Source organism: Elephas maximus, chromosome 2 (assembly GCF_024166365.1).
Source record: "Elephas maximus indicus isolate mEleMax1 chromosome 2, mEleMax1 primary haplotype, whole genome shotgun sequence".
Classification (NCBI taxonomy): domain Eukaryota; kingdom Metazoa; phylum Chordata; class Mammalia; order Proboscidea; family Elephantidae; genus Elephas; species Elephas maximus.
Window position 1 is genome coordinate 120,822,343 of NC_064820.1, and position 26,643 is coordinate 120,848,985.

Genomic DNA, 26,643 nt, shown 5'->3' on the forward strand with positions numbered 1-26,643 from the left:
ACAATACAAGATGGCTGCTTGAGCTCAGCCATGACATCTGCATTCTAGGCAGCAGGAAGGAAAAAAGGGTATAATTTCCCTTTTAAATAGATTTGCTAAAGTACTGTATTCCACTTCCACTTGTATTTTATTGGCCAGTACTTAGAGCCTCCACACTACAGGGGCAGGCTACTGTCTTTTGGCTGGGATGTTGCTGCTCCAAATGAATTTAGGGTTCTGTTACCAAGGAAGGATGTTGGATTAGAAAACTTACTGTTTCCACCACAGGCTTACGTAGTGAGATTCCCATACCGAGGGGAAAAAAGTGACAACCAGTGCACTATACCCCATTCCCTAGAGGTGTTTGTTACATTTTGCTTTATTTTCCTTAGCACTGTCACTGACAACCTGTCGGTGACCCTTCCTTCTAATGGTGCCATATGTACATTCTCTTCCTCTAAATCATATGTCCTTATTGTCCTCCTCCTGTATTTATTTCATTCCCCTAGGTCTCCCAGGATATGGAAAGAAAAAAAAAATCCCTGAATTTGTCCCAAAAGGGATTGCCCGTTTATGATCAACAATGGTGATCAATTCCTAGGAAGACTGAAAGAGAATTGAGAAAAGAAAGATAAAACAAACTAAGAGTTTCCCACAGGCAGAAAGTTGATAGAAAACTTAATAATTATTATCTGATACCAAATATTAAGTGTTACTAGGAGATAGGTACAAAAAAAAAAAAAAAAAACCCTGTTGCTGTCGAGTTGATTCAGGCTTATAGCAACCCTACAGGTGTGTTGGAACAATTTTCTAAGAGAGCCGAGCAGCCCTGGAATAGGAGTATCCAGAAAAAATTTCACTACTGACCCCTCCAGGTCCCTTCTGTGACTAAGAGTTAGCAGTGCACTTTCAAGGGCTTTTATAAAAGTCGTAATAGTGGTCATTTTATGAATGAGTGATTCATTCATTTATAAAACTAACATTCAATGTCTAATAGACTCCATGTTAAGCACTGAGGTTACAAACGTGAATACAATGAATACAAAGATTTCATGGGCTATAAAAAATAAATTCTGTAATATTCATCAGAGCCAAGGGCTCAGTGTATGGAGAGGAGCAAATGATTAATCTTGCCTGGCAAAATCTTCACAAAGGAGGGGCATTTGAATTGGATACTGACCTAGTTACCTAGTGCTGCTATAACAGAAATATCATAAGTGGATGGCTTTAAAAAAGAGAAATTTATTTCTTCACAGTAAAGTAGGCTAAAAGTCCAAATTCAGGGCATCAACTCCAGCGAAGGGCTTTCTTTCTCTATGGGCCTTCTTGTCAATCTTCCCCCAGACTAGGAGCTTCTCTGTGCAGGGACCCCGGGTCCAAAGGATGCACTCTGCTCCCAGCACTGCTTTCTCAGTGGTATGAGGTCCCCTGTCTTCTGCTCACTTCTCTCTTTTATATTTCAAGAGATTGCCTCAAGACACAATCCAGTCTTGTAGACTGAGTCCTACCTCACCAACACAACTGCTGCCTATCCTCTCTCATTAACATCATAGAGGCAGGATTTACAACATATAGGAAAATCACACAATACCGGAAATCACGGCCCAGCCCAACTGATATACACATAATTCAAACCATGACAGATACTGATGAATGAATAGGAGTTCAGTAAGTGAAGAGGTGGCCACAGGCCACCTTTGTCAGAGGGCAAAGAGAAAGAAAAAGCATCAGGGAATGGTAGCGTTGGAAGTTCAGAGGCTGTTTGTTACTTTGTATAACTGGAACGTAGAGCCCTTGGTACAGGGGGTACAGATAGACTTGGAAAGATAGGATGGGCAATATTTTAAAAGGATCTGTGTGTCAGGAGAAGGAATTCAGACTTTATTTTGTAGGTAATGGTCATCTAGCAAAGGCTTATAACGAGGGCAATATTTTTTAATCAAGTCTGTGTTTTATAAATATGATTAGGACATTATGACAGATGGATTTGAGGGAGGAAAGAGAATGAAAACAGACAAATTAGAAAGCTATTGCAAATGCTCTTTCCTACCCGCTGGTATCAGAAATGTACTCACAGGCTGCTGTCCCTCTACAAGCAGCTTTTCAGTGGATAATGTATTCAGCCTACCCTAAATCCAGTCTTTTTTTTTTTTAATGTAATCTGAAAAAACAAACAAAAATGTAACCAATTATAAAAATAATATTTCAGACCCTCATTCTTGATTTAAAAAAGTTCCATTTTACAGATAGTGTCATCTTATAATGGAGACTTGTTTTCTGTTTTGGGGTTTTTTTTTTTCCTCCAGATATTCATATCATCTAGAGGTGGTGTAGTGAGGAAGAGGAAGTTGAGCTATTGAAAGTGATAAAAATAATCTTTCTACTCAGCATAGACAGCAGCTCTCCAGGAAGGAGTAATTTGCCATGTTATAAGAGAAAGAGGAAAAAGCAGTAAGGAACCCCAGGGAAAAAGAAAGGAACTCTGCTTACCTCAGAGAGCTATTTTGGGTATTAAGAGGAAAAATAAAAGTACTTTGTGGAATCTGATCTGATGTGCTAAACATATATGTGGAATTACTAATAGGCTGAGACAGGCTTGGAAGTCCACAATGAGTTAACTCAATGTATTTATAAGAGCAAGGTTGAGAATTATCTATAAATAAATATGTATGTATTCTTGACCCACAGGAAGTATACTGACATATTACCTCAAGGTGGGAATAGAAGAGGGAGGAGTGTTTACTGATACACCTACGTAACTAGAAAACACTGGAAAAGTCAAAGTCACAGTAACATCAGGGTACAGGAAGAGGGCAACTTAGAGCCAAGTAAAGACCCAGGGCTTTGAATTTAAAAAATAATAATATAATAATAAATGCTTGTATTTATCTGTCTCGCAAAAATAAGACTATTACGGTAAGGCTGAAGTTTCCTTTGACAATCACCCTCAATTCTAGCCCTTTCTCCTGTCACCAGATATGAATACTGTCATGAGTTTTGTATCTTTCCGGATCTGATACATGTATATGTATATACATGCATGCAAGTATGTATGTGTATTACAGGTACATACATATACATGCATAGCCTTAGCAGTGTTGTATATGTGAATTTTTAAGTTGCCACTTCCTACTACCATTGCACTCTAACTTCCACCGGAGCAGCTGAGTCCAGGTTTCAGATTTTCTAGGACAGCCCAATCAGACCACATGTCCTTATTCAATTAGACACTGAGGTCACCAGTCTTGTGGCACAATCAGGTCTATTGTGAGTATTCCTCTTCTGTCTTTTTCTTGCCTCAGGCCAGTCTCAGCTTGTTATGGTGTCCAAAGTGAACATAAATCTTACTCCAAAAGTTTTGAAGAGCACTGCAGATTTTTACTTAAGTTTTCTTGAGGGCACAGAGTAGGTGGTTACATTCACACCAAACAGTAAAACTTCCTTAAAAATGCCCTTTAAATATCTCTCTTTCCCCTAAATTTCTCTCTCTTTGGAAATGTCCCACAAATCTTTGTCCTGTCTCTCTATGCTTTTCCTCCCTTCTATATGGCTATGTTCTCTTGTTCTCCACACTTAGACATAAGGGTTCACCCAAAAGATAGCCTTTCTTGCTTGATTACTTGCTCACTTGCTCCTGAAAAGGAAATGCAGTATAAAATGCAAAGACTAAAGTGATATGTATGTGTGCTTTTAACATAAAATATATCATTCTGCAATTTGTCTTTTCTTCAGTACATTTTTGGAGATACTTCCTTATTACACCAAACCCATTACCATCGAATCGATTCTGACTCATAGCGACCCTATATGACTAAATCTTTGTGGGAGCAGACTGTCACACCTTTCTCCCCCATTTCCTTGTTTTAAAAAACCAAACTCGTTGCCATCAAGTTGATTCTGACTCATAACAAACATATAGGACAGAGCAGAACTGTCCCTTAGGATTTCCAAGGAGAGGCTGGTGGATTCGAACTGCCAACCTTTTCGTTAGCAGCTCTTGACCACTGCACCACCAGGGGTCTGTGTTTCCTTATTAGTATATGTAAATTTATCTCATTCTTATATTTAGCATGCTGATAATCTTGAGGTATGGACCTGGTGGTCTCAGGATTGATGTGTGTGTAATCTCAGTGACCCCCTCCCCACCCCCACCCCACTCCTCTCTATAAAAAAAAAAAATATATATATATATATATAGGGGTAGTGGAAATGGGCATGTGTTGCTCTTTTGCAAATGTGAGACAATGGGATTTTCTTAGTTCCAAAGAGGAGATCCAAGTTCATGGAATGCAGAGAATGGAGCAGGAGTAGGTAGGGAGGAAACTGTCCATTTATAGAATGAGCTGGAAATAAGACCCAAGAGCAAGACTGGTGGGAATCTCTGTCATGCTATAGAATACATATCTTTTCACTTAGACTTTATGTTTACGTTGAAAGTTTCTGAGACTCATCTAACTGTCAGAGGGGAAAGGTGTGAGCTTGTTGTGAGGGCAGTTACATCCAAGGTCAATTATCGTTACTTAGACTAGTTTCTACCTTTAATGGAAGGCTTTTTCTTTTACATCTTTTGAGGGAGTGAGTGTTTATGTTATACCGTCTGTCATTTCTCAGGGAGAAAGAAAAAAAAAGAAAACCACCCCTTTGAGTCTCATTCATAGAGCCTTTGCCCCAGGGTATTAATAACAGAGGGTTATCCCATAAGTGATTCTCATAAGAAAAATCACAGATGTTTCATGTTTAAGCAAATAGTCATCATTGCCTGGGAAATGTGCCAGTCCAAACCGAACTTGAGGCCAGAAAATTAGAATTTGTGGTCCAGATAAATGAAATCAGTGACTGGTACTCTGAAATAGTCCATGAAGAGTTCAGCATTGAAGAGAGGCTCACCTTCTTATTGTTGGGAAAAAAGTCTCCAAAAAAAAAAAAGTTAATCCGGCCATGGCTCCTAATAAATTTGTTGAATGTACTGTACTGACGACCAAAATGTCTGAATTTAGGTATCTAAGGCTTAAAGCCTGTGAATGACTCAGAGCCACCCACACCAATCACAAGAGAAATACATGCAGTTATAGTAGAAAAGAAACCAATATGTAATGGGTTAGATAAAAGAATACTTCTGTCTAATACCAATTATTTATCTATAAGCTTAGCTAATTAAACTATGCACATTCATATTTCATATTTCTACTCCAGTCTCTGTTTACCCAAATTCTATTTTCAGGGTCCAGAAGCTGCTAAGAATTTATTTTCTTTCGGTGTTTGCCAAGGCCTCATTATTTTCTGAGGCAGTCCTATTGGCATAAGTCAGATGAAATATTAACACATAAAAATGTGCCATGTGCTAATAACAATAAGGCCCTTACTGCAATACTGTTTTGCTGTTGTACAGACTTTAGTATTGACAAGTTCACATTGTGCTTCTATTTAAGCTAAAATGGAGGGTAATTATTTTGGCTCTCACTGTGTGCAGACATCTCTGTACTTGATCCATATACAGAGCAAACAGACTGCAACTGCCTCAGTCTACAAAACTGGCACTGCTTGGTAACTGAAGGAGTCTGCCATAATTATCAGTATTGTTTGTAAATGGAGGTGGTGTAACTAAAACGGTGGTTAAATGTGGAGCATCAGCCATTGGGATGTGAAGGGCTTGTTAAAAGCGTAGGATGGCAGGTGAAAAGGAGATTGCCTCACCTTCCAGTCCTGAAATGTGTTCCAGAATGTTACTTCCTAAAGGACCAGCAAATAGTGATGGGCTTATAGATGTGAATGTCACTAACTTGATGTTCAATATTAAAAAACATATACATCACCATCCACACTGTGGTGCCTCAGATGTCTTCCATGTCCTGCCTTCAACACAGAGTGTGAGGGTAGCTAGAGACATGAATTGGCCGTATTTTGGCTCCGTTTGCCCACATCACACAGGCATAGGTTACCGCATGTTGTTGTCATTGTTGTCTTCATGCTGTATTAGGTTATGGAGTCAGATGTCTGAGTCTACTCCAGGCATCACCTTGAGCAAGTTAGTTAAATCCTCTAAATCTGTCTCATCAACTGTTCAATGGGGATAATAAAACCAGTTGTTATGGAATTGACTCCCACTCATGGTAACCCCAAGTGTGTCAGAGTAGAACTGTGCACCGTATGACTTTCAACGGCTGCTTTTCTGGAAGTAGATTACCAGGTCTTTCTTCTGAGGTGTCTCTTGGTAGGCTCGAACTACCAACCTTTTGGTTAGTAGTCCAATGTGTTAACTGTTTGCAGAATTTGTTAACCATTTGCACCACCCAGAGACTCCACAATGGGAATAATAACATCTATTTCATAGGGCTATTATAAGGAATAAATAAGATAATGTTTGTAAAGGTTTTAGCACAGGTACCGCAGCTGCCTCAGTCTGGAAAACTGACACTGCTTGGTAACTGAAAGAGTCTTCCATAATTATCAGCACTGTATTGTTTATATATGGAGGTGGTATAACTACAATGCCTAAAATATTAGGCATTATAAAAAGCACTTACAATAATTCTCTATATTATCATCATTGTCTTTATTATTATTACTATTATTATTAAAAATGTATCAGTTCTTTTGATCAAGAATTAGGATTTTCTGTTTTGTTCTCACAGCAGTGAGCCCTAATATTTGGGGAATTGTGTCTCTGCCACTATTCTTTTTGTTCTAGAATAAAGAATTCATTTATTTTCCCTAATTTTAACCCATATTAGTGTTTTCTGAATTTTATAAAAAGTTTTTTTATAACATTTTTCTAGGTTTTTACATTTAAATATTTAGAAAGACAGTATTTGTTTCTTAATTTGATGACTGCCGAAAAAGAGTCTCCTGTGATCAGACTGTGAATGAAACAAGAAATGTGTTGAAGCTCTTTGAGTCGGTTTCACCATCTAAATCTGTCAGTGCCACCTGTGTGTTTTGCGCTCATTGCATTGTATTTGTTTACAGAAGGCTACTGGCTCACCAGAGTCCCTGGGTGGTACAGATGGGGAAGTGCTGGACTGCTAACAGGAAGGTTGTCGGTTCAAACCCGCTCAGAGGCGTCTCGGAAGAAAGGCGTGACAATCAGCTTCCAAAGGTCACAGCCTTGAAAACCCTATGGAGCAGTTCTACTGTGCACACATGGGGTAGCTATGAGTCAGAGTCAACTCGATGGCAACTAACAACAACCTTGGCTCATCAGACACACTGTTCTGACAAGCTTTATCAAGGGAAATCTCATTTGCTTGAAAAGCTGTTGAGACTATAGATTTCTAAAATTTTTACCAAACCAAAACCAGTTGCTGTCGAGTCAGTTCCGATTATAGTGACCCTATAGAACCAAGTAGGCTGCCAAATAGGGTTTCCAAGGCTGTAATCTTTATAGAAGCAGCCTGACATATTTTTCTGCCTTGGAGCAGCTGGTAGGTTTGAGCTGCTGACCTTTCAGTTAGCAGCCAAGTGCTTAACCACTGTGCCACCAAAACCCAAACCAAACCCGCTGCCGTCGAGTCGATTCCGACTCATAGTGACCCTACAGGGCAGCGTAGGACTGCTCCATAGAGTTTCCAAGGAGTGCCTGGTGGATTCGAACTGCTGACCTTTTGGTTAGCAGCCGTAGCACTTAACCACTACACCACCAGGGCACCTTAAAACTTTTACAGTTAGAAGAAAAAATAAAGGATAAAGTTGTAATTTAATATTTTATCAGGTTTAAAGGGTAAATTGAAAAATATTTTATTAAAAATAAGCAGAATAATCCACTTTCTCCCTCATCAATGGCACAGAAACATGCATACACACACGCACACACACCCGCAGCACACAAAGCCATTTTCAAGGGTCCAGGAACTATAAGGAGTCCCTGGGTGTCACAAACAGTTAATTGTAGTTGCATGCTTAATTAACTGAAAGGTTTGCAGTTTGAAGCCACTCAGAGGCACCTTGAAAGATGGGCCTGGTGATCTGCTTCCAAAATGTCGCAGCCTTGAAAACCCTATGGAGCAGTTGCACTCTGCACCATGACTGAGAATCGACTCAACGGCAACTAATAAGAGACTAAAAGCTTCTTAATAAGAATTTCTTTAAAATCTCAAATATATCAGACTTAATATCTGAACATGTCATACGAATATTATCATTTCAAATATTTCTTGTAATGGTGTTAACAGAACCCTTTTCCAATATTGCACGGCATCACAGTACCAGTTCATGATTACAAGGATAACCCCATGGCATTGCCACACTGCTACTCTTTAAAGAAATAACACACTAGGTTTACTATGCCAACATGTAAGACAAATTTTCAACAGCCTAACTTGAACAAAAGAGATTTCTGTTCACTGTCAGCTAAGCAGAAAGTTAAATTAACCAGAAAGCTACATTTTCTATAACACGAATACATGCTGATATGAAAAACATTGGAAAATGTAAGTGAAAGAAAAGAAGTCTACTTATCTAAAATACAAGCTTTCAGGATAACTTCATAAAAGACATTGTGTTTGTGTTCATTTCCAGAGGCATAAGTAAATAAAGTGAAATAATAAAACTATCAAATTACACTGGTAATCTGATTGAGTAAAGGATATGCTCACTGGAGAATTAATTAAATAACCACAGTCATGACTTTCTTTCCACAATGAACTTAAAAAAAAAAAAAAACTTAGATGAATTCAATATACAGAAAATGTCAAATGCACTGCCTGCAGTTTTCTCCTTGGCCAGCGGGTTGTATCCACCAGGGCTCCTGTAGTCTTGCTGGCAGTGGGAAAAGGAGCAGGGAAGGTGAGAGGAGAAGAGGCAGACAACACAAAGCAGGTGGGTAAAGGTGCACCAGATTGTTGCCCTTCCTGACCACAGCCCCTCCCTTCCTGAGACAAGCTGTGTCCCAGGCCAGCGTATCTTAGCTGTCACAGTCCCTGAGCCAGATGAGCAGGTGCCGGGTAAAGGACAAGTGAGGCTGGGGACAGCTCATCCTGCCCTTGACATTGGAATGGATAGGGCCTCTGCAGGTTGGGCAGGGGCTTATCCTAAGCTTCCTTTGAAGTTTGAAATTCAGAGAAAAATGAGTCTCTTGGGGCCTTTATGGGTCTGGTGCTGCCGTAAACAAAGGGTGTTTTGCCAAATTTTAGTTCTGTACACGTTCAGTCCTTTATATCCATTCAATAAATGCTTCTAGTATGTACCAGGCACTGTTTGAGGTGCTACAGATATAGAATTGAATGAAACAAAATGGCTTTCCTAAAGGATCATACATTTTAATGGGAGATTGTTGTTGTTGTTAGGTGCCGTCAAGTCAGTTCCGACTCATAGCGACCCTATGCACAACAGAACAAAACACTGCCCAGTCCTGTGCCATCCTTACAATCGTTGTTATGCTTGAGCCCATTGTTGCAGCCCCTGTGTCAGTCCATCTTGTTGAGGGTCTTCCTCTTTTCCTCTGACCCTGTAATTTACCAAGCATGATGTCCTTCTCCAGGGACTCATCCCTTCTGACGTGTCCAAAATATGTAAGATGCAAAGAAGACAGACAATAAACAAAATGGATATGTTAATTATACAGAAGGAGATGATAATTGCTATGGAGGAATATAAAGCTGGGAAAGGGGATAGGAAGTGCTGGGAGCCTGGGTCTTAACATAAGGTGATCAGGAAGGCTTCACAGGAGAAGGGAACATATGAGCAAAGACTTGAAAGAGATTAGGGAAACAGTGAGCAGGTGGAGGGAACAGAAGCACACAAACTCTAAGACAGGAAGACACCTGGGTGTGTCTCTAAGGTACAGCAATGAGGTTGGTAGATTGGAGTGCAGTGATGGGAGGGGGAGGGGAAAGAGTAGGTAGGAGGAGGGATTGCAGAGGTAACAACTGGAAGAATAGAGTTAACATTTTCTGAGATGGGGATGACTTTTGGAGCAACAGGTTTGGGGCTTGTTAATTTTGAGATACCTGTTAGACATCCAAGTGGATGTGACAAGTGGGCAGATGGATGTATGTGTCTGAAATTCAGGGGCAATGACTTACTTGCCTATTGACATAAATTTGGGACTTCTTGTTGTTAGATGCCCTCGAGTTGCTTCCAACTCACAGCAACCCTGTATACAACAGGATGAAACACTGCTCGGTCCAGCACCATCCTCACAATTGTATGCTTAAGCCCGTTCTTACAGCCACTGTATCAATCCATCTTCTCGAGGATCTTCCTCTTTTTTACTGACCCTCTGCTTTACTAAGCATGCTGTCCTTCTCCAGGGACTGGACCCTCCTGATAACACGTCCAAAGTATGTGAGACATAGTCTTGCCATCCTTGCTTCTGGAAGTATTCTGGCTGTACTTATTCCAAGACAGATTTGTTCATTCTATTGGTACCAAAAACCAAACCAAAATGAGTGCCATCGAGTCGATTCTGACTCATAGCAACCCCATACAGTCCATGGTATATTCAATATTCTTCTCCAACATCACAATTCAAAAGCTCCAACTCTTCTTTGGTCTTCCTTAGTCATCGTCCACCTTTCGGATGCATATGAGGCGATTGAAAACACCCATGGCTTGGGTCAGGTGTACCTTAGTCTTCAAGGTGACATCTTTGCTTTTTAACACTTCAAAAAGGTCTGTTGCAGCAGATTTGCCCAGTGCAGTGTGTCCTTTGATTTATTGACTGCTGCTTCCATGGGTGTTGATTGAGGATCCGAGTAAAATGAAATCCTCGGCAACTTCAGCCTTTTCTCCATTTATCATGATGTTGCTTATTGGTCCAGTTTTGAGGATAGTGGTTTTCTGTATGTTGAGGTGTAATCCATACTGAAGGCTGTGATCTTTGGTCTTCACCAGTAAGTGCTTCAAGTCCTCTTCACTATCAGCAAGCAAGGTTGTTTCATCTGCATAATGCAGATTGTTAATGAGTATTCTTCCAATCCTGATGCCCCGTTCTTCTTCATATAGTCCAGCTTCTCCGATTATTTGCTCAGCATACAGATTGAATAGATATGGTGAAAGAATACAACCCTGACACGCACCTTTTCTGACTTTAAATGACGCAGTATCCCTTTGTTCTGTTTGATCTGTGTGCAGGTTCCTCATGAGCACTATTAAGTGTTGTGGAATTCCCATTCTTTGCAATTTCGTCCATAATTTGTTATGATCCACACAGTCAAATGCCTTTGCATAATCAGTAAAACACAGGTAAACATCTTTCTGGTATTCTCTGCTTTCAGCCAGGATCCATCTCACATCAGCAATGATATTCCTTGTTCCATATCCTCTTCTGAATCCAGCTTGAATTTCTGGCAGTTCTCTGTCTATGTACTGCTGCAACCACTTTTGAATGATCTTCAGCGAAATTTTGCTTCCATGTGGTATTAAAGATATTGTTAAATAATTTCCACATTCAGTTGGATCACCTTTTTTGAAAACAGGCATAAATATGGCTCTCTCCCAGTTGGTTGGCCAGGCAGCTATCTTCCAAATTTCTTGGCATAGACAAGTGAGCACTTCCAGGGCCTCATCCATTTGTTGAAACATCTCAATTGGTATTCCATCAATTCCTGGGGCCTCGTTTTCCACCAATGTCTTCAGTGCAGCTTGGACTTCTTCCTTCAGTACCATTGGATTCTGATCTTATGCTACCACCTGAAATGGTTGAATATCGGACAATTCTTTTTGGTATAGTGACTGTATATATTCTTTCCACCTTCTTTGGATGCTCCCTGTGTCATCTAGTATTTTCCCCATATAACCCTTCACTATAACAATTTGAGGCTTGAATTTTTCTTCAGTTCTTTCAGCTTGAGAAATGCAAAGTGTGTTCTTCCCTTTTAGTTTTCTGTCTCCAGGTCTTTGTACACGTCATTATAACATGACATGGCCTTTTCTTTCTTTCCTGTCTTTTTAATGACCTCTTGCTTTCTTTATATACAATATCCTTGATGTCATTCCACAACTTGTCTGATCTTTGGTCATTAATGTTCAGCATGTCAAATCTATTCTGGAGTTTGTCTCTAAATTCAGATGGGATATACTCAAGATTGTACTTTGTCTTCTCCAGCTGTCCTTTGAAAACTTCTTTTCAGCTCTTTTACTTCATCATTTCTTCCTTTTGCTTTAGCTACTGAATGTTCCAGAGCCAGTTTCAGAGTCTTTCTACATCCATTTTGGTCTTTTCTTTCCTGTCTTTTTAATGACCTCTTGCTTTCTTCATGTTTTATGTCATTCCACAACTCGTCTGTTTTTCAGTCATTAATGCTCAACACGTCAAGTCTATTCTGGAGATGGTCTCTAAATTCAGCTGGGATATGCTCAAGATTGTACTTTGGCTCTCATGAACTCATTCTAATTTTCTTCACCTTCTGTTTGAACTCGCATATGAGAAATTGATGGTCTGTTCCGTAGTCAGCCACTGTCCTTATTCTGACTGATGATATTGAGCTTTTCCATCATCTCTTTCCACAGATGTAGGCGATTTAACTTCTGTGTATTCCATCTGGTGACATCCATGTGTATAGTTACCATTTATGTTGTTCATAAAAAGTATTTGCAGTGAAAAAGTCATTGGTCTTGCAGAATTCTATCATGCGATGTCTGGCATCATTTCTACCACCAAGGCCATATTTTCCAACTACCAATCCTTCTTTGTTTCCAACTCTCACATTCCAATTACCAGTAATTATCAATGCATCCTGATTTCATGTTTGATCAACTTCAGACTGCAGAAATTGGTAAAAATCTTCAATTTCTTCATCTTTGGCCTTAGTGGTTGGTGCATAAATTTGAATAGTAATCATATTAATTGGTCTTCCTCATAGGCATATGGATATTATTCCACCACTGACAACATTGTACTTCAGGATAGATCTTGAAAAGTTCTTTTTGATGATGCATGCAACACCATTCCTCTTCAATTTGTCATTCCCAGCATAGTAGACCATACGATTGTCTGATTCAAAATGGCCAATCTGAGTCCATTTCAGCTCAGTAATGTCTAGTATATCAATGACATCATTGTTGTACTTCATTTTTGACAATTTCCAATTTTTGTAGATTCATGCTTCATACATTCCATATTCCATTTATTAGTTGATATTTGCAGCTGTTTCTTCTCATTTTGAGTCATGCCACATCACCAAATGAAGATCCCAAAAGCTTTACTCCATTCACATCGTTAAAGTCGACCCTACTTTGAGGAGGCAGCTCTTCCCCAGTCATCTTTTGAGTGCCTTCCAACCTGGAGGGCTCATCTTCCAGCACTATATCAGATAGTGTTCCACTGCTATTTGTAAGGTTTTCACTGGCTAAGTCTTTTCAGAAGTAGACTACCAGGTCCTTCTTTCTAGGGCTTATTGGCATATAAATTGTATTATTGAAAGTCGTAAGACTTTCTGTTCTCAACAAGGTAGAAAAGGAGCCCACTCAGACTAATCCCTGGCCCACACCACCATTAGGAGTCCAGGTATAAGAGAAGGGGCCACACATCATTTGAAGAACTATCAAAGAGTAGAGGAAGCTATAGAGGACAGAATTAGGAATTATGAGTAGATGTTGCAAGGCACAGGTCTTTGGCTCAGTATACAAAAATATTCAAACAACTAAAGCTGTCATCAATAGAAGAGGCTGCCTCCTTGTGTAGTGAGCACCCTGGTTGGGAAGTATCTTAGAATATAAGTGGCTCACCTCTCAGGATCCAGGGTGTTTAGCAAGGGGAGGGCAGGAACTGAATCCTGTTGAGGTTTGTATCACTCAGTAGATGTATCCTGTTGCCATCGAGTCAATTCCGAATCATGGCAACCCCACTGGTTACAAGTAGAGTTGTTCCATAGGGTTTTCTTGGTGTTTAAGCTCAGCTGCTAAGCGAAAGTTCAGCAGTTCGAATACACCAGCTGCTCATTGGAAACCCTATGGGGCAGTTCTACTCTGTTCTGTAGGGTTGCTGTGAGTCAGAATTGACTCAATGGCAACAGATTTGGTTTTCTTTTTCTATCTTTTTTTGGTTTAATCCTTCCAGAAACAGATTGCCAGACCTTTGTTTCGAGGCACCACTGAGTAGATTTGAACCACCTACCTTTAGGTTGGTAGTCAAGTACAAACTGTTTGTGCCACCTAGGGACCTTGGTAGATATGTAGTAGGTGGTATTAAATACTTTTAACACAAAAATTGTTTATATATGCAAATTAAGTTGAGGATTATGGCATAGCTTAATTAAATCAAAGTGGGCCAACTATAGTTTTGGCCGCAGATAATTTGAGTCTAAAGAGTTTGTCACCAACATCATACCTTCACTTCTCATGTTCCATTTGAATTTAGAGACAGTCTTTTAGTGTAATGGTAATCCTTAACTTCTGTGTCTCCACACCATAAACCATTTTCTGTGCCCACTTCTATGTAACTGTAAGAGACTCCTCCAAGAACAGAACCAATTGTGCCAGAGAATTCACAGTGCGGGGAGGATTCAGCTCTATTATTACATATGTGAGGGTGGGATGATGGGAGGAAAAGAGGTCAAAAGGAAGAGGTGATTGATGGGAAGTGGGAAGTAGACTTCTTAAGATGTATTATTTTGGCCGTGAACACCCACAAAATGTTCCCATTTTAGAATGTTATTAAAGAAAGTGTATGCATAAAAAAATACAGTTTTAAAAGAGTTATTATTGATAATTATCAGTAAGGAATTTTAAAGTTCCTCTACAGAAAAGCACAGTATTTATCATACTGACGCATATACATGAAACAGAGTTTAAATTGTCTACTACTTTATATTTGTACCTCCATATACAGAAAAGATTTATAAAATGTTAATATAAGGATAAGTTGTGTTTATTTATTGGTACTCCACCTCGTGCCATGAAATGCTTAAAGGCACCTTTTCAACAGTTAATTCTCCTTTACCATTCCTGGCCCAGCAGCCATCACAACTTTGAAGTAACCAGGAGACTCAGTCTGACTCAGATTTGTAGAAAACAGCAATTACCACAAGATGGGAGGTACTTGATGGAGTCACAGAAAAGTGAATTTCATGAAATTAAAACTTTCACAGGGCAATAAAAATAATTTGTGTTTATATTTTTACTCTTTCTGAAAGCACTAGGTGTTCTCAAATATTTGGTTTTCTGTTAAAGGGGTTATTTTAAAGAAAAAAGTAAGGTGAGGAAAATAAACAGGCTGTCTTTCTTCACCCATTTATAAGATGTTTACAAAGAGAAATGTCATGCAATTTTTGCGGTAAGGAAGAATTTTTTTTTTAACAGTTTAACTGAAAAATATTATGTGTCAGTTGGATTGATATTTGTGATGTAAAAACTCTAGAGCCCTGGAGAATGAAAAGAATGTGTTAGAACATAAAGCTTACGAATTGTGTCTCAAAACATCTTTTAAGTTTTTTGTGTTTGCTCATTTTATCAAGTCATAGATAACAAAAGTGGCAGAGGCCTCAGATGCCTCCCCAGTCCTTACCATTTTCAGTGCATAGACTTGATGGTATTCTGAGCTCTTCTGCAAATGAAGAGGATGCTCCTAGCCAGAGGGAACCGTCTCAAATACACAGACTCAGGGACTCCTGCCAGACCCTGGAACTCTGCTGCCCTAGTTTCCTCCCAGCTGTCCCAGGACTGAGGGGGACTCGTATGTCAGGAGGCCTGTAGCTCTTTTCTGGCACCCCAATGAGGGGGTGACACATGGACTGGGAAGCTCTGACTCAGTGGAACCAACAATCCAGCTTTTTGCCCCCACCCTCTGGTTTCTAGACAGCCTCCCCTCAAGCTGGCCATCTACCCACATCTATCTCTAAAGTGTCCTGAGAAGACACTTGCCATCTTTTTTACATCTTCAAAGATAGTCAGCAGCTTATTTCACTCACTGCCAATTGCTGACTGTTGGCAAAATGCATATTTTAATCTTCTAGGAGTCTTTAAATCTTTAAATCTTCTAGGAGTCTCTCTCATGCTCAGCCTTGCCTGAACAAGTCTGAGAAGCACCAATCTGCAGGGCAGCGCAGCTTTCTCCTGCTTTCAGAGACTCCTGGAGGCTACTGGGATACCTGGTCTGCAGGCGCATGGCACAAACAGTGTGGAATTTTGGCCATTTCTCAGTAAGGCCGGATGAAGATTGAGTGTATGAGGTATTTCTGGGTGCCCATGATTTCTATAGGGTCGCTATGAGTTGGAATTGACTCGACAGCACTGGGTCTGGGTATGATTCTTTGGAACGATATGAGTCTAATTTTAAAATGTGATCACAAAGCAAACTATTTCTTTGGAATTTATCTGTGTAATGTTACAATACACAAATGATGAATCCATGGAGAGTTTTTATAATATCATCCCCCCTTTCAAGTTAAAGGTCAAATTCACAGGCTTAGGATACAGAGCCCTTCATGATCTGGCTCCTGTCTCCTGCTGTTGCCTTTGCTCCACATTCCTTCCATTCCTCTTACTTTCTCTCCAGCCAGTTGGAACTTAACACTTCCCAAATGGGTCATACTGTTTCACATGTCCCTGCTTTCACACATGCTGTTTCCTCTTCCTGGAATGTTCTTCCATCTTTTATTCACATGGCTAACTCCTGCTTATCCTGCAAGACTTATCAAAAGAATCACTCTCTCTGGAAGCATTTCAAGTGTATTTCCAATCTGATCCACACTCTCAAACCATCCCACACACACCTTTGTCGTAACACTTAGCATACTGAATGGGAGGCATTGCCTTTCTAATTTGTCTTCTCCTCTAAACTGTCTGACCGTGGTCTTCAGGGGGTATTTTTGGCTTAAGGTTTAAAGATTATCTTAGGGCAATAGTTTTGGAGGTTCGTCCAACCTCAGTGGCTCCAGAAAGTCTGGAGTCCATGAGAATTTGCAATTCTGTTCTGTATTTTCCCTATTTTGATTAGGATTCTTCTATAGAATTTTTTTTTAATCAAAATGTTCAGTAATGGTAGGTGGGCACCATCCAGTTCTGGTCTCATGGTAAAGGAGGCATCTGTTCATGGAGGCAATTAGCCACACGTTCCATTTCCTCCTCTTATTTCTGACTCTCTTTCTTCTTCTCTTGTGCCAGACAAATACATACTAATTGTACCTTGGAAGGAGACCTGGTGGCACAGTGGTTAAGCACTCAGTTACTAACTGAAAGTTCAGCAGTTTGAACCCACCAGCCACTCCATGGGAGAAAGATGTGACTATGTGCTTCTGTAAAGATTTATAGCCTTGGAAGCCCTATGGGGCAGTTCTACCCTGTCCTATAGGCAGGGGTGGATATGTTGAAACTGTGCACTAGAGATTAGTAAGTAAGCACAAGTAAGCCCGTGTTTACCTTGCTTACTAGGTCATCTGGCCCTGTCAGGCACTGTAAATTTGAAAAGATGCTTTGATTCTGTAGGAAGGTACTTGGTGTTGGGAGAGACACAGATGCCAGCCATACTTAGAAGCAGAATCTTCTGTGTGGTAAAAAAAAAAAAAAATTGAGAAATTGTTCACTACAGATACCTGGTAAGCAAGGCACTTACCTTGCTCATCGGATAATCTGCCCCTGCGTATAGGATGGCTGTGAGTCAGAATTAACCTGAGGGCGGTGGGTTTTGGTGGATTGTACCTTGTATGGCCATATGCAAGCTTTTAAGACCCCAGGCACTACACAGCAAACTAGGAGGTAGAACAGAAGCACTAAACATGTTCTTAGGCCTATTAACTGGGATGTCCCATGAAATCATGACCCTTAATCTCAAAACCAAGGAACCAAATTCCATGAAGTGTTTGGTTGTACATAAGCAGACTCAGCAGCTACTCTTTTATTTTTCATTTTTTTGTAAATATATCTATCACACAACTTTTGCCACTTCATCTTGTCACAGGTGTACAAATTACTGACAATAATTACATTAATTGGCTGTGCAATCCTACCCTTGATCAATGAGATTTTTACATCACAGTAAACCAAAACTCAGTGGTCTGGCCATGGTCTGAATTCATGTAATCAGCCAGAAGAGACCTAGAGATCTTTGAAAAGGAAAAAGAGACCCTGGAAGGAGTTGTGATTTACCCACCTTCACAGGGATGATTCCTGGCTGATCTGGTAGAAAAGTCCAGTTTCCTAACTCCTAATCCTGCGGGCTTCCACCCACAAGCTGTGCCTGTCAGCTTTTTCTTGTGCATCTGAAATGAAAGCACACTCTGAGCCTCAAAATATGAGGTTTTGCCCTATTCTTAACACATGGATGTGACATCTTAGCAAAGGACCAAGCAAGGTACCAGTGACCAGTTGCCGTTGAGTTGACTCCAACTCATGGTGACCCTATGTGTGTCAGAGTAGAACTCCACAGGGTTTCCAATGACTGATTTTTCAGAGGTAGGTTGCCAAGTCTTTCTTCCGAGGTGCCTCTGGGTAGACTTGAGCCTCCAACCTTTCAGTTAGCAGCCAAGCATGTTAACCATTCATACCACCCAGAGAAAAACATACCCAATTTGGAGTCAGCCCAGCCGTGCACTGCTGCCACCTGTAAGGACCTGCCCCCTTAGTGCATCCTTCTCTATCCCCTAGGCCAAATTAGGGGCAGGGAAGAGACAGAGAAGTTCCAATCACTGCTTTTCTACTTTTCTACCTACCTTCTTCCTCCTGCTCCCACACTGCTCACTCCCCAGAGACAAAGTTTGAAGAGATGTCTAGATGCTGGGCTAAAGATGCAGTGGATGTTGAGGACATAAGGAAAACTTTTGAGTTCAAGACAAGAATCTACAGGTGAAAAATCCCACAATGTTTTCTCCTCAGCAATGGGAGGGAGGGTAGTTTCCTAGTCAGATTCGGACTTCAGAATACAAAAAAGGATCCTTTCTCCCATATGTTTTGAATTGCTAAAACAAATGCATAGGAGAGAATTTAAAAAAAAAAAAAGCAAACAAACAAAGCCCCAGTCTACAAAATCTGTAGCCTGGCTTCTACCTGCTTCAATAGACTCATCACACCTGAGCTGTGCTGCACATAACTCTGTGGTCCAGACACACTGACTTCTTTGAGTTCCTTGAGTGCTTCTTGCTCCTTCCTGCCACAGGCCCTTTGCATATGTGTTTTCTCTGCCTGGAACTTCTCTCCCTTCCTTCACCCGCCCCCCTTTCCTATTTTGCCTAGTTAACTCCTCCAGCTCCTTCACATCTCAGCTCAAACTTTGCTTCCCTGGATCACCCTTTCTGACCTCCCTGACTGGGTCAGGGCACTTAGAGATACTCTCTTTCCAATCACATCCAGTTACCACTTGGCATTTTTTCATTTAACATCTTCCTCCTCCACCAAACTGTAAGCTCCATGATGACAAGGACTTGTTCTCCTTAACTCTTCCACTATCATTCCCCTAGCACCACCCAGCAGTGGCCTATCATACAGCAAGTGCATAAGAAATACTTGATGATTTATTTAATGAGTGAGTGAAAGAACTCATTGATTTCATTCATGGGTGGAGTCCCTGGACAGCAAACGGTTAAGCACTTGACTACTAACCAAAAATTGGTGGTCCAAACCCACCCAGAAACACCTCAGGAGAAGAGCCTGGTGACTTGTTTCTAAAAGGTGATAGCTTGATGCTTTTTATTGTAGGACCATTTCCAGACCCACACATTAAGATTTTATTTGAGAAAGTGAAATTCGTCCTCATCGCTATATGTTTCTATGATGCTATCATTTTATCAAAAAAAACAGCACTCTGTGGTCTAGGTGTTACGTTGGTGAATATTTTCATTACAGTTTGAATTTTTTATTTAATTTTTTAATTCAGTCAAAATCATTTTTTTAAAAGTTAAGTCTGGTCTCTTTGCAATTCCAAGATTATTTACCAAAATTATTCTGTATTGAAGACTGAAGTATGAGGTGCCTTGGTATTTAGTATTTAACAAGCAGTAATAATTCAGAATGAATTATAAGGTAATTTTAGGATGTGGCAGAAAACTTGGATCCACTTAGACAACAGCCAAGAAAATGAATAAATGATTATTGAATAGTCAGCAAAGACTATCCTCAGTCTTTTTACTTGCATTTAAAAAACTGTATTACACTTTGAAATAATTTTCTCCTCTTCTTATTTTTATTGGTTTGTTTTGGTAATGAGATGAAAAAAGATATGAAGGACTGTAGGGAGTGCTTACAGCATTAAAAGGTGGACCAGCTGATTATTCTCCTTGAACAAACTTGGAAGTAATCAAATATCGCTCACTTTAAAAAAAAAAAAAAAAGGAGATCACAAATTAGTAGAATCACCTGCAAGGACATCTGATACCTAGGAGACTTTGAGGCGCTTGGAGTGCCAGAGCCTGAGATTTATTCCAGAAAGGCTTTTGGCTATCGGGAAGCACTGAGATAGGTTACGAGTGTGTTCTTGCTTCTTCTGCAGACGGTCCAGGCTATATTAATTAGTAATCAAAAATATACAAAAGTTATTGAGAATAGTATCTAATCGTTAATACTACTGAGTTGAGGTTTTTATACTGTTTCATCCAAATTTTATACTACAATTAGTAAATTTTTTTTAATCTAATTTTAAGAGAAATTCATTTTGAAGGCCAAAAGCATCTATATTCCTTTTGTCTTAGTTGACCTGATTGTAGGAAGTTGAGCTTTTCACACCACAAGTTTACTCACATTGCAACATCATGCATTGCAAGGAAATAAATTGCCCCTGGGGTATCATGCTGCCCATGCATTGCTGTGAAAAAAAAATTTTTTTTTTTTTGGTCAAATATTGCCATGTCAGGTAAGAAACCCAGATGCCCCAAAAGTGGATCCAAAAAGAATAGTGTTCCATGCAGGACTTGGAAACAGTTCCTTCCGGTTAGAACCGCTGCTGAGAATTTGCATTTCCACCCACTAGATATACTGATTCAGAATCCTTGTTAAAATATAGATTCTGATTCAGTATGTCTAGGGTAGAAATGCAAATTCTCAGCAGGGGTTCAAACCAGAATGAACCAGTTCAAAGCACTGGTTCCATGGCATTCACTTCATGTGGGGTTCTTGGGCTGGGAGCTATGGAAGTGACCTGACCTTTACAGGGATGAGTCTTTGGACAGCACGAGATAGAAAGGTTCATTTCACTGGAGCCAACAGAGAAGGTGCATGCAGGGCAGCAGACAGCTTCAGCAGGAGGAATGAGAAATTGCAGTAGGCTCTGCAGGTAGAATGGTTGTCCTTTCTTCTTCTTTCTTTAATTACCAGTAACTATCTCATCACTGAGTGGTGCAAACAATTACTACACTCGGCTGCTAACCAAAAGGTACTTTGGAAAAAAGGCCTGGTGATCCACTTCCAAAAAACCATCCATTACAAACCCTGTGGGGTGCAGTTCTACTCTGACACAAATGGGATCACCTGTCATGAGCCAGAAATCGACTCAATTGCAATTGGTGGTGGTGATGGTGGATCTCTTTACTAATATCTCAGTTGGGCAGCAGGTTAAGATAAAGTCAACTTGGAAATCAGCTAGTCCAACTCACTGACTTTTTAGAAGTGAAAACCAAGACCCAGAAAAGGTAAAAGATTTTCCCCGACATATTTCTGTGTTTATCTTTGAATGTCAGTGTGGGACTGGATAGCACTTCAGACCAGATAGGAATCACTGATGCTGAGTGGGAAGGAAATATGCATGCATTTAGCTCTCTGACTGGAACAGCTCCCAGTGACAAAGACAGGCAGTAACAGCCCACGTGGAAAGCAGCAACCTAACCTGAGTTCCCTTTGCACCATGAGCAAAGTATTTGGGAGCGGAGTTCAGTGTTGGGGCTCAAAGGAACCTTCTGGAGGGCATAGAATGCCCTGGGAAATGAAAGTTAACCTGACAAAAGTGAACGGTATTTGCATTGAACATGCATTTTCCTTAATTATGTTAATTAAATCTTAAAAGGAAGATTTTCTAAGAATAATTTTCCTGCAGGTAAGCAAAAACTTCTTGGCTGCAGATCAGTGTCTTAAAGGGTTGCATCTTGGATCTTGCTAAATTTACTGGTTAGAGTGCTAGAACACACACTCTCATTTCACCTACGGGCTCTTTGTCATCTATATTTTATGTAACACAACTTTCATGGGGAAGAGAAAATCCTGATTGGAAAAGGATGGGGTAGGGGATTGTATGATAAGCTTTTGGTGGAAAATCCACTGTAGTCCTTCCCATACGTGAAATCCAGAGCCCCATGAGGGACTTCTGGACTTGCAGAGTCCCCTTTTGGAGCTCACTTTGACAACCCACACTGAATATGGCATTTCCAGCCTGCATGGACCAGGGATCCAGTCCACTTGTTCTTCTTCACCCAGCATGGGAGGGATGTGGTGTCCTCGAGGCCTCCCTCAGGGAAACCTCAGCCTTTTGGTATGGTCCCTCATCAGTCAGCTCCTTCTTGAGGGACCATACCAGCATCTACAGCACATTTGTTCAAAATAAAAAAGGCCACTCTTGGCTATAGCCCTGAGCCGTATCTTTCAGTCAGTAATGGAGCCCGCACTTTTCTTCCGTTCTTTGTTAGGCAAACAAACAACACTCCCAATCCTTGACACATAGTAAAAACATGAAAGATTTTGTTAGTATTTCCCAAAGGGCCATTTCAAGGCTGAGAAGACCTTGCCTTTTCACAACAGAGGACAGGACTGATGTGAACTACCTCATTGTGCACAGAGAAAGGCCCCTTCTCTCAGTTCATAACCCCCAGGCTGACTAGGGTCAGCTAATCTTTGGGACCCACATGTAGCTCTCAATGCTGGGAAATGTGCAAGGGCCCCTCCTAGCTCCTGCTCCAACCTTCCAGCACCAGAGATTTCCCAGCTCTTCCCACCACCTGCCTGGCCCCTGCCCTGCAGAGTAAGATACACACTCATCAATGCCCTCTGCTCCAAGTAGTTCTAGATCTCAGTGGAGCGCCGTGGTGCCTTTTTGTCCCTTACTGTGTGTCTTAATCATCTATTTTCTCACAGTCTACCACTAGAAGTCCAAATTCAGGGTGTCAGCTCCAGGGGAAGGCATTTCTCTCTGTCTGCTCTGGAGGAAGGTCTTTGTCATCAATCTTCCCCTGAACTAGGAGCTCCTCTGCACAGGAACCCCGGGTCCAAATGACGTGCTCTGCTCCTGGTGCTTTTTTTCTTGGTAGTATGAGATCCCCCCCTCTCTGCTCACTTCCTTTTCCTTTTATCTGTTGTAAGATAAAAGGTGATACAGGCCACACCCCTGGAAAACTCCCTTTACATTGGATCAGGAATGTGACCTTAGTAAGGGTGTTAAAATTCCACCCTAATCCTCTTCAACATAAAATTACAATCACAGAATGGAAGACAACCACACAATATTGACATAACCAAGTTGACACATTTTTCGAGGACACAAGTTGATCCATGACACTGTGCTAAACTTTCTCCTTTCATTTCTTCCTGTTTTCTGTGTACTAAGCTCCCTTTGAAGTAAGGAGTCTTTTTTAGCAGAGATGTAGCTCTATCTGGTTTGAGCAGTGTCACAATGTTCCAATGTAGAATATAAAGTCAATAGCTTCATTCTTATGTACCCCCAAAACACGTAAACGGACATAAGAATTTGCAACCTCATACTTGGGTTTAGGAGATGTTGTTGTTGTTGTTGTTGTTAGGAGCTATTGAGTCAGTTCCAACTCATAGCAACCTTGTGTACAACAGAATGAAACACTGCTCAGTCCTGTGCCATGCTCACAATCGATGTTATGCTTGAGCCCCATTGTTGCAGCCAGTGTGTCAGTCCATCTCATTGAGGGCCTTCCTCTTTTCTGCTGACCCTGTACATGATTAGTTATAAAACAGTTCTGAAGTTTTTGTTAATGAATTAGTTCTTTCCCCATTGCTTGTTATTCAAATATGAATGTTGAATTTAATCTCCAATTTAACACACTTTTCACTATTTTTGCAGCTCCCGAAATTCTCAGAGGCTGTGCCTATGGACCTGAGGTAGACATGTGGTCTGTAGGAATAATCACCTACATCCTGTAAGTGAAGTTTTCATGCAAACTACTTGTCTTTCCTGTAACATTTTCTAGGTACCTATAGTCTTCATAAAAAAGCAAGATTACTTTTAGACAGTCTGTCATTGATTGGATTACTTATTCATTCCATACTAAATGTACTTTGTAATAGAATTTTCTGAAAATGAGCAATTGTTTTTTATTTGTAATTTTCTTGGTGCCAGAACTTCTGTACAGAGATTTTCTGAGTCTCATTCTGCCACACAGTGTACAGCAGATTTAGGGAACAATTCAGTGCTTGAAGATGGTGAGGAATGTGAAACTCAAGACCACCTGATAAGCTTGCTCTTATTTTACTCTTTTGCATTGTCTCTAAAATAATTAAAGTGTTAGTCCTTTTAAAGGGCAAACGGTTATTTAATTTCTGAAACAGTCCCATACTGGTACATTTCTAACTAAAAATATTTTAAAGGCATTTTGGCCATGATTTTGTTTCCTACCTCTGTTAGATTTTTCAGGGCCTTGGGTTTTTTTTTTGGGTTTAATACTCTACACAAATTTCCCTGTGAAAAAATGATCTAAATCTTTCATCCCTTGGTATCTCCAATTCCATTCCTGAACTCCTGTCTAATAATAAATAGAACATTTCAGAAAATTTGCCAAAGATATGATGAAATTACAGATGATAAGGAGAGGAACAAGCAAAAATGACAGAAGAGCATCTGGGAAGGGCGATTATTGCAGAACAACTACAAAGCAGGCTATCAGTGAGTTCAAAAGTTTAATTCAGAACAAGCAGATTGGGTTGCTATTTATCTACATGATTTTTTTAATCTGTGAGAATGGAGGGCCTAGGGCTCGGAGTAAAGGCCCAGAACAAAGCCTTGAGGATACAGTGCTAAGTGCTCACTAAAGGACAAGAACTGAAAGTGAGGAACCAAATTAGACAATAATCCTGCTTTAGACCTTCAGCTGACAGTAGGCACTGTGGAGTTAGTTGTTGGAACCCATAATATTCAATTTTGTAAAGAAATTTTGGGAGGTGAGAAAGAAAAAGCTTAAAAAAATGTAATAATCTTGGAAAGTATAGTGTCTAGGTAGCATGAGCTAGGAATGGGATAATTAGAGCGGCATCTCCAAGCAAGTTAGCAAACTCTAAGCTCACGTTGGTCAGTAGCCAAGACAAATAGGTTTAACAAGCAACCCGTAAAATAGCGATCTGCTAATATGAACTATCAGAAGATATTTTCACTATTCAATTTCTTATGTTTCCAGAATGTATTAAACATAAGAAGAATTTAGAGAGAATTTTTTTTCTTATGAAATACAAACTGTTAGATCATTAATTCTGTTTACCACACCAAGTGCATAATTCATTAAAACAAATCCCTAAGGCCACATCGTAGAATTCCTTCTACTTGTACATGAGATCAGTTTTACACCGGGGAAAGAATGTTGTCTCATAAATTAGGTAGGTGACATCATATTTAGTGCCATTCAGTGACAAACAGCTACACAAATAAGGGCTCGGGTTTGTCCCCAAGGTAAATGAGCCCCATTACAATTTCATGTTGAAATGTGCATTTAAGGTATAAAAGAACCTGGGCAGGTGGAGGTAGGAAATTAAATTACATTCACCTTGAAAAACTAGAAATGAAATACATGAAACTATGATATGATCACCGGCATGGGAAAATGAAGGAAAAACTGTGATAATTTGAGAAACATTTTATTATAGCCCTGAAGATAATGTTAAAAAAAAAAAAAAAGCTGTCAAGACTCTTTCCCCTAGCTGATCACCGTATCATGCAAAGTATTTATTATATCCTTATACATTTAAGGCCATTAATTAATAGATGTTGATTTAAAGTTAGCGGTAACAGCCACAAAAATGAAAATAACAGTGTTGCTTACAACTAATATTCGTTGATTCCAAACTAACTTCTGTCAGTGCCTAAGCCCGGAGAATTTTTATTTAACCTATAGTTAATGAACAATCAATGAAGTCTACCTGGCAAAAGTCTGTTGCAACATTTTCTTCAGTGGACTGTGCCATTGGACCTGTAGCTCTCTCTTTTTTTTTTTTTTTTTTAAACATATTTTACTTTATTTTGGGGGAAGGTTTACATGGCAGTTTAGGTTCCCATTCAACAATTTCTACACACATTGTTCGCTGACATTGGTTACATTCTTCACAATGAGTGAACGTTCTCCTTATTTCCATTCTGGTTGTTCAATTTCCATTAATCTAGCTTCCCTGTCCCCTTACATTCTCATCTTTGTTCTTAAGTAATTGTTGACCGTTTGATCTCATATAGGTGATTTTTAAAAGAGCACAGTGCTTATGGGTGATATTCATTATTTTGTGAGCCAATTTGTCACTCAGCTACAAGGTGACCTCAGGGGTTAGATTCAGTTCTAGGTGTGAAGACTATCTCAGGGCAGTAGCCTCAGGGAGTCCTCAGTCTCAACCAGTCCAGTAGGTCTGCTTTGGTTTTTGTAATTATTTTTTGATTTTTATTTTTTTTTAGAAATTTGAGATTCTGTTCCACATTTTTCTCCCATTTCATCAGGGCCCATCTCTTGTGACTCTGATTAGAATGGTTGGTAGTGGTAGCCGAGCACCATCTAGTTCTTCCCGTCTCAGGGTAGATGGGGCGTGTGGACCTGCATGTCTTTTCATTGTGCCAGGTTAGCTTTGATATGTACCCCGTAGCCTACTGGTGACCTGAGA

At 40.1% G+C, this 26,643-nt stretch overlaps 1 protein-coding gene across 2 annotated transcripts in view; it reads left to right on the forward strand.

Moving 5' to 3' along the window:
* CAMK4 (calcium/calmodulin dependent protein kinase IV) overlaps positions 1 to 26,643 on the forward strand; it is a 297,805-nt gene that overhangs the window by 258,542 nt on the left and 12,620 nt on the right. For both annotated transcript variants that reach the window (XM_049872082.1, XM_049872072.1), the window contains one exon: positions 23,858 to 23,933. In XM_049872082.1, coding sequence (XP_049728039.1) covers positions 23,858 to 23,933 — 76 coding nt within the window. The remainder of the gene's footprint in view (positions 1 to 23,857; positions 23,934 to 26,643) is intronic.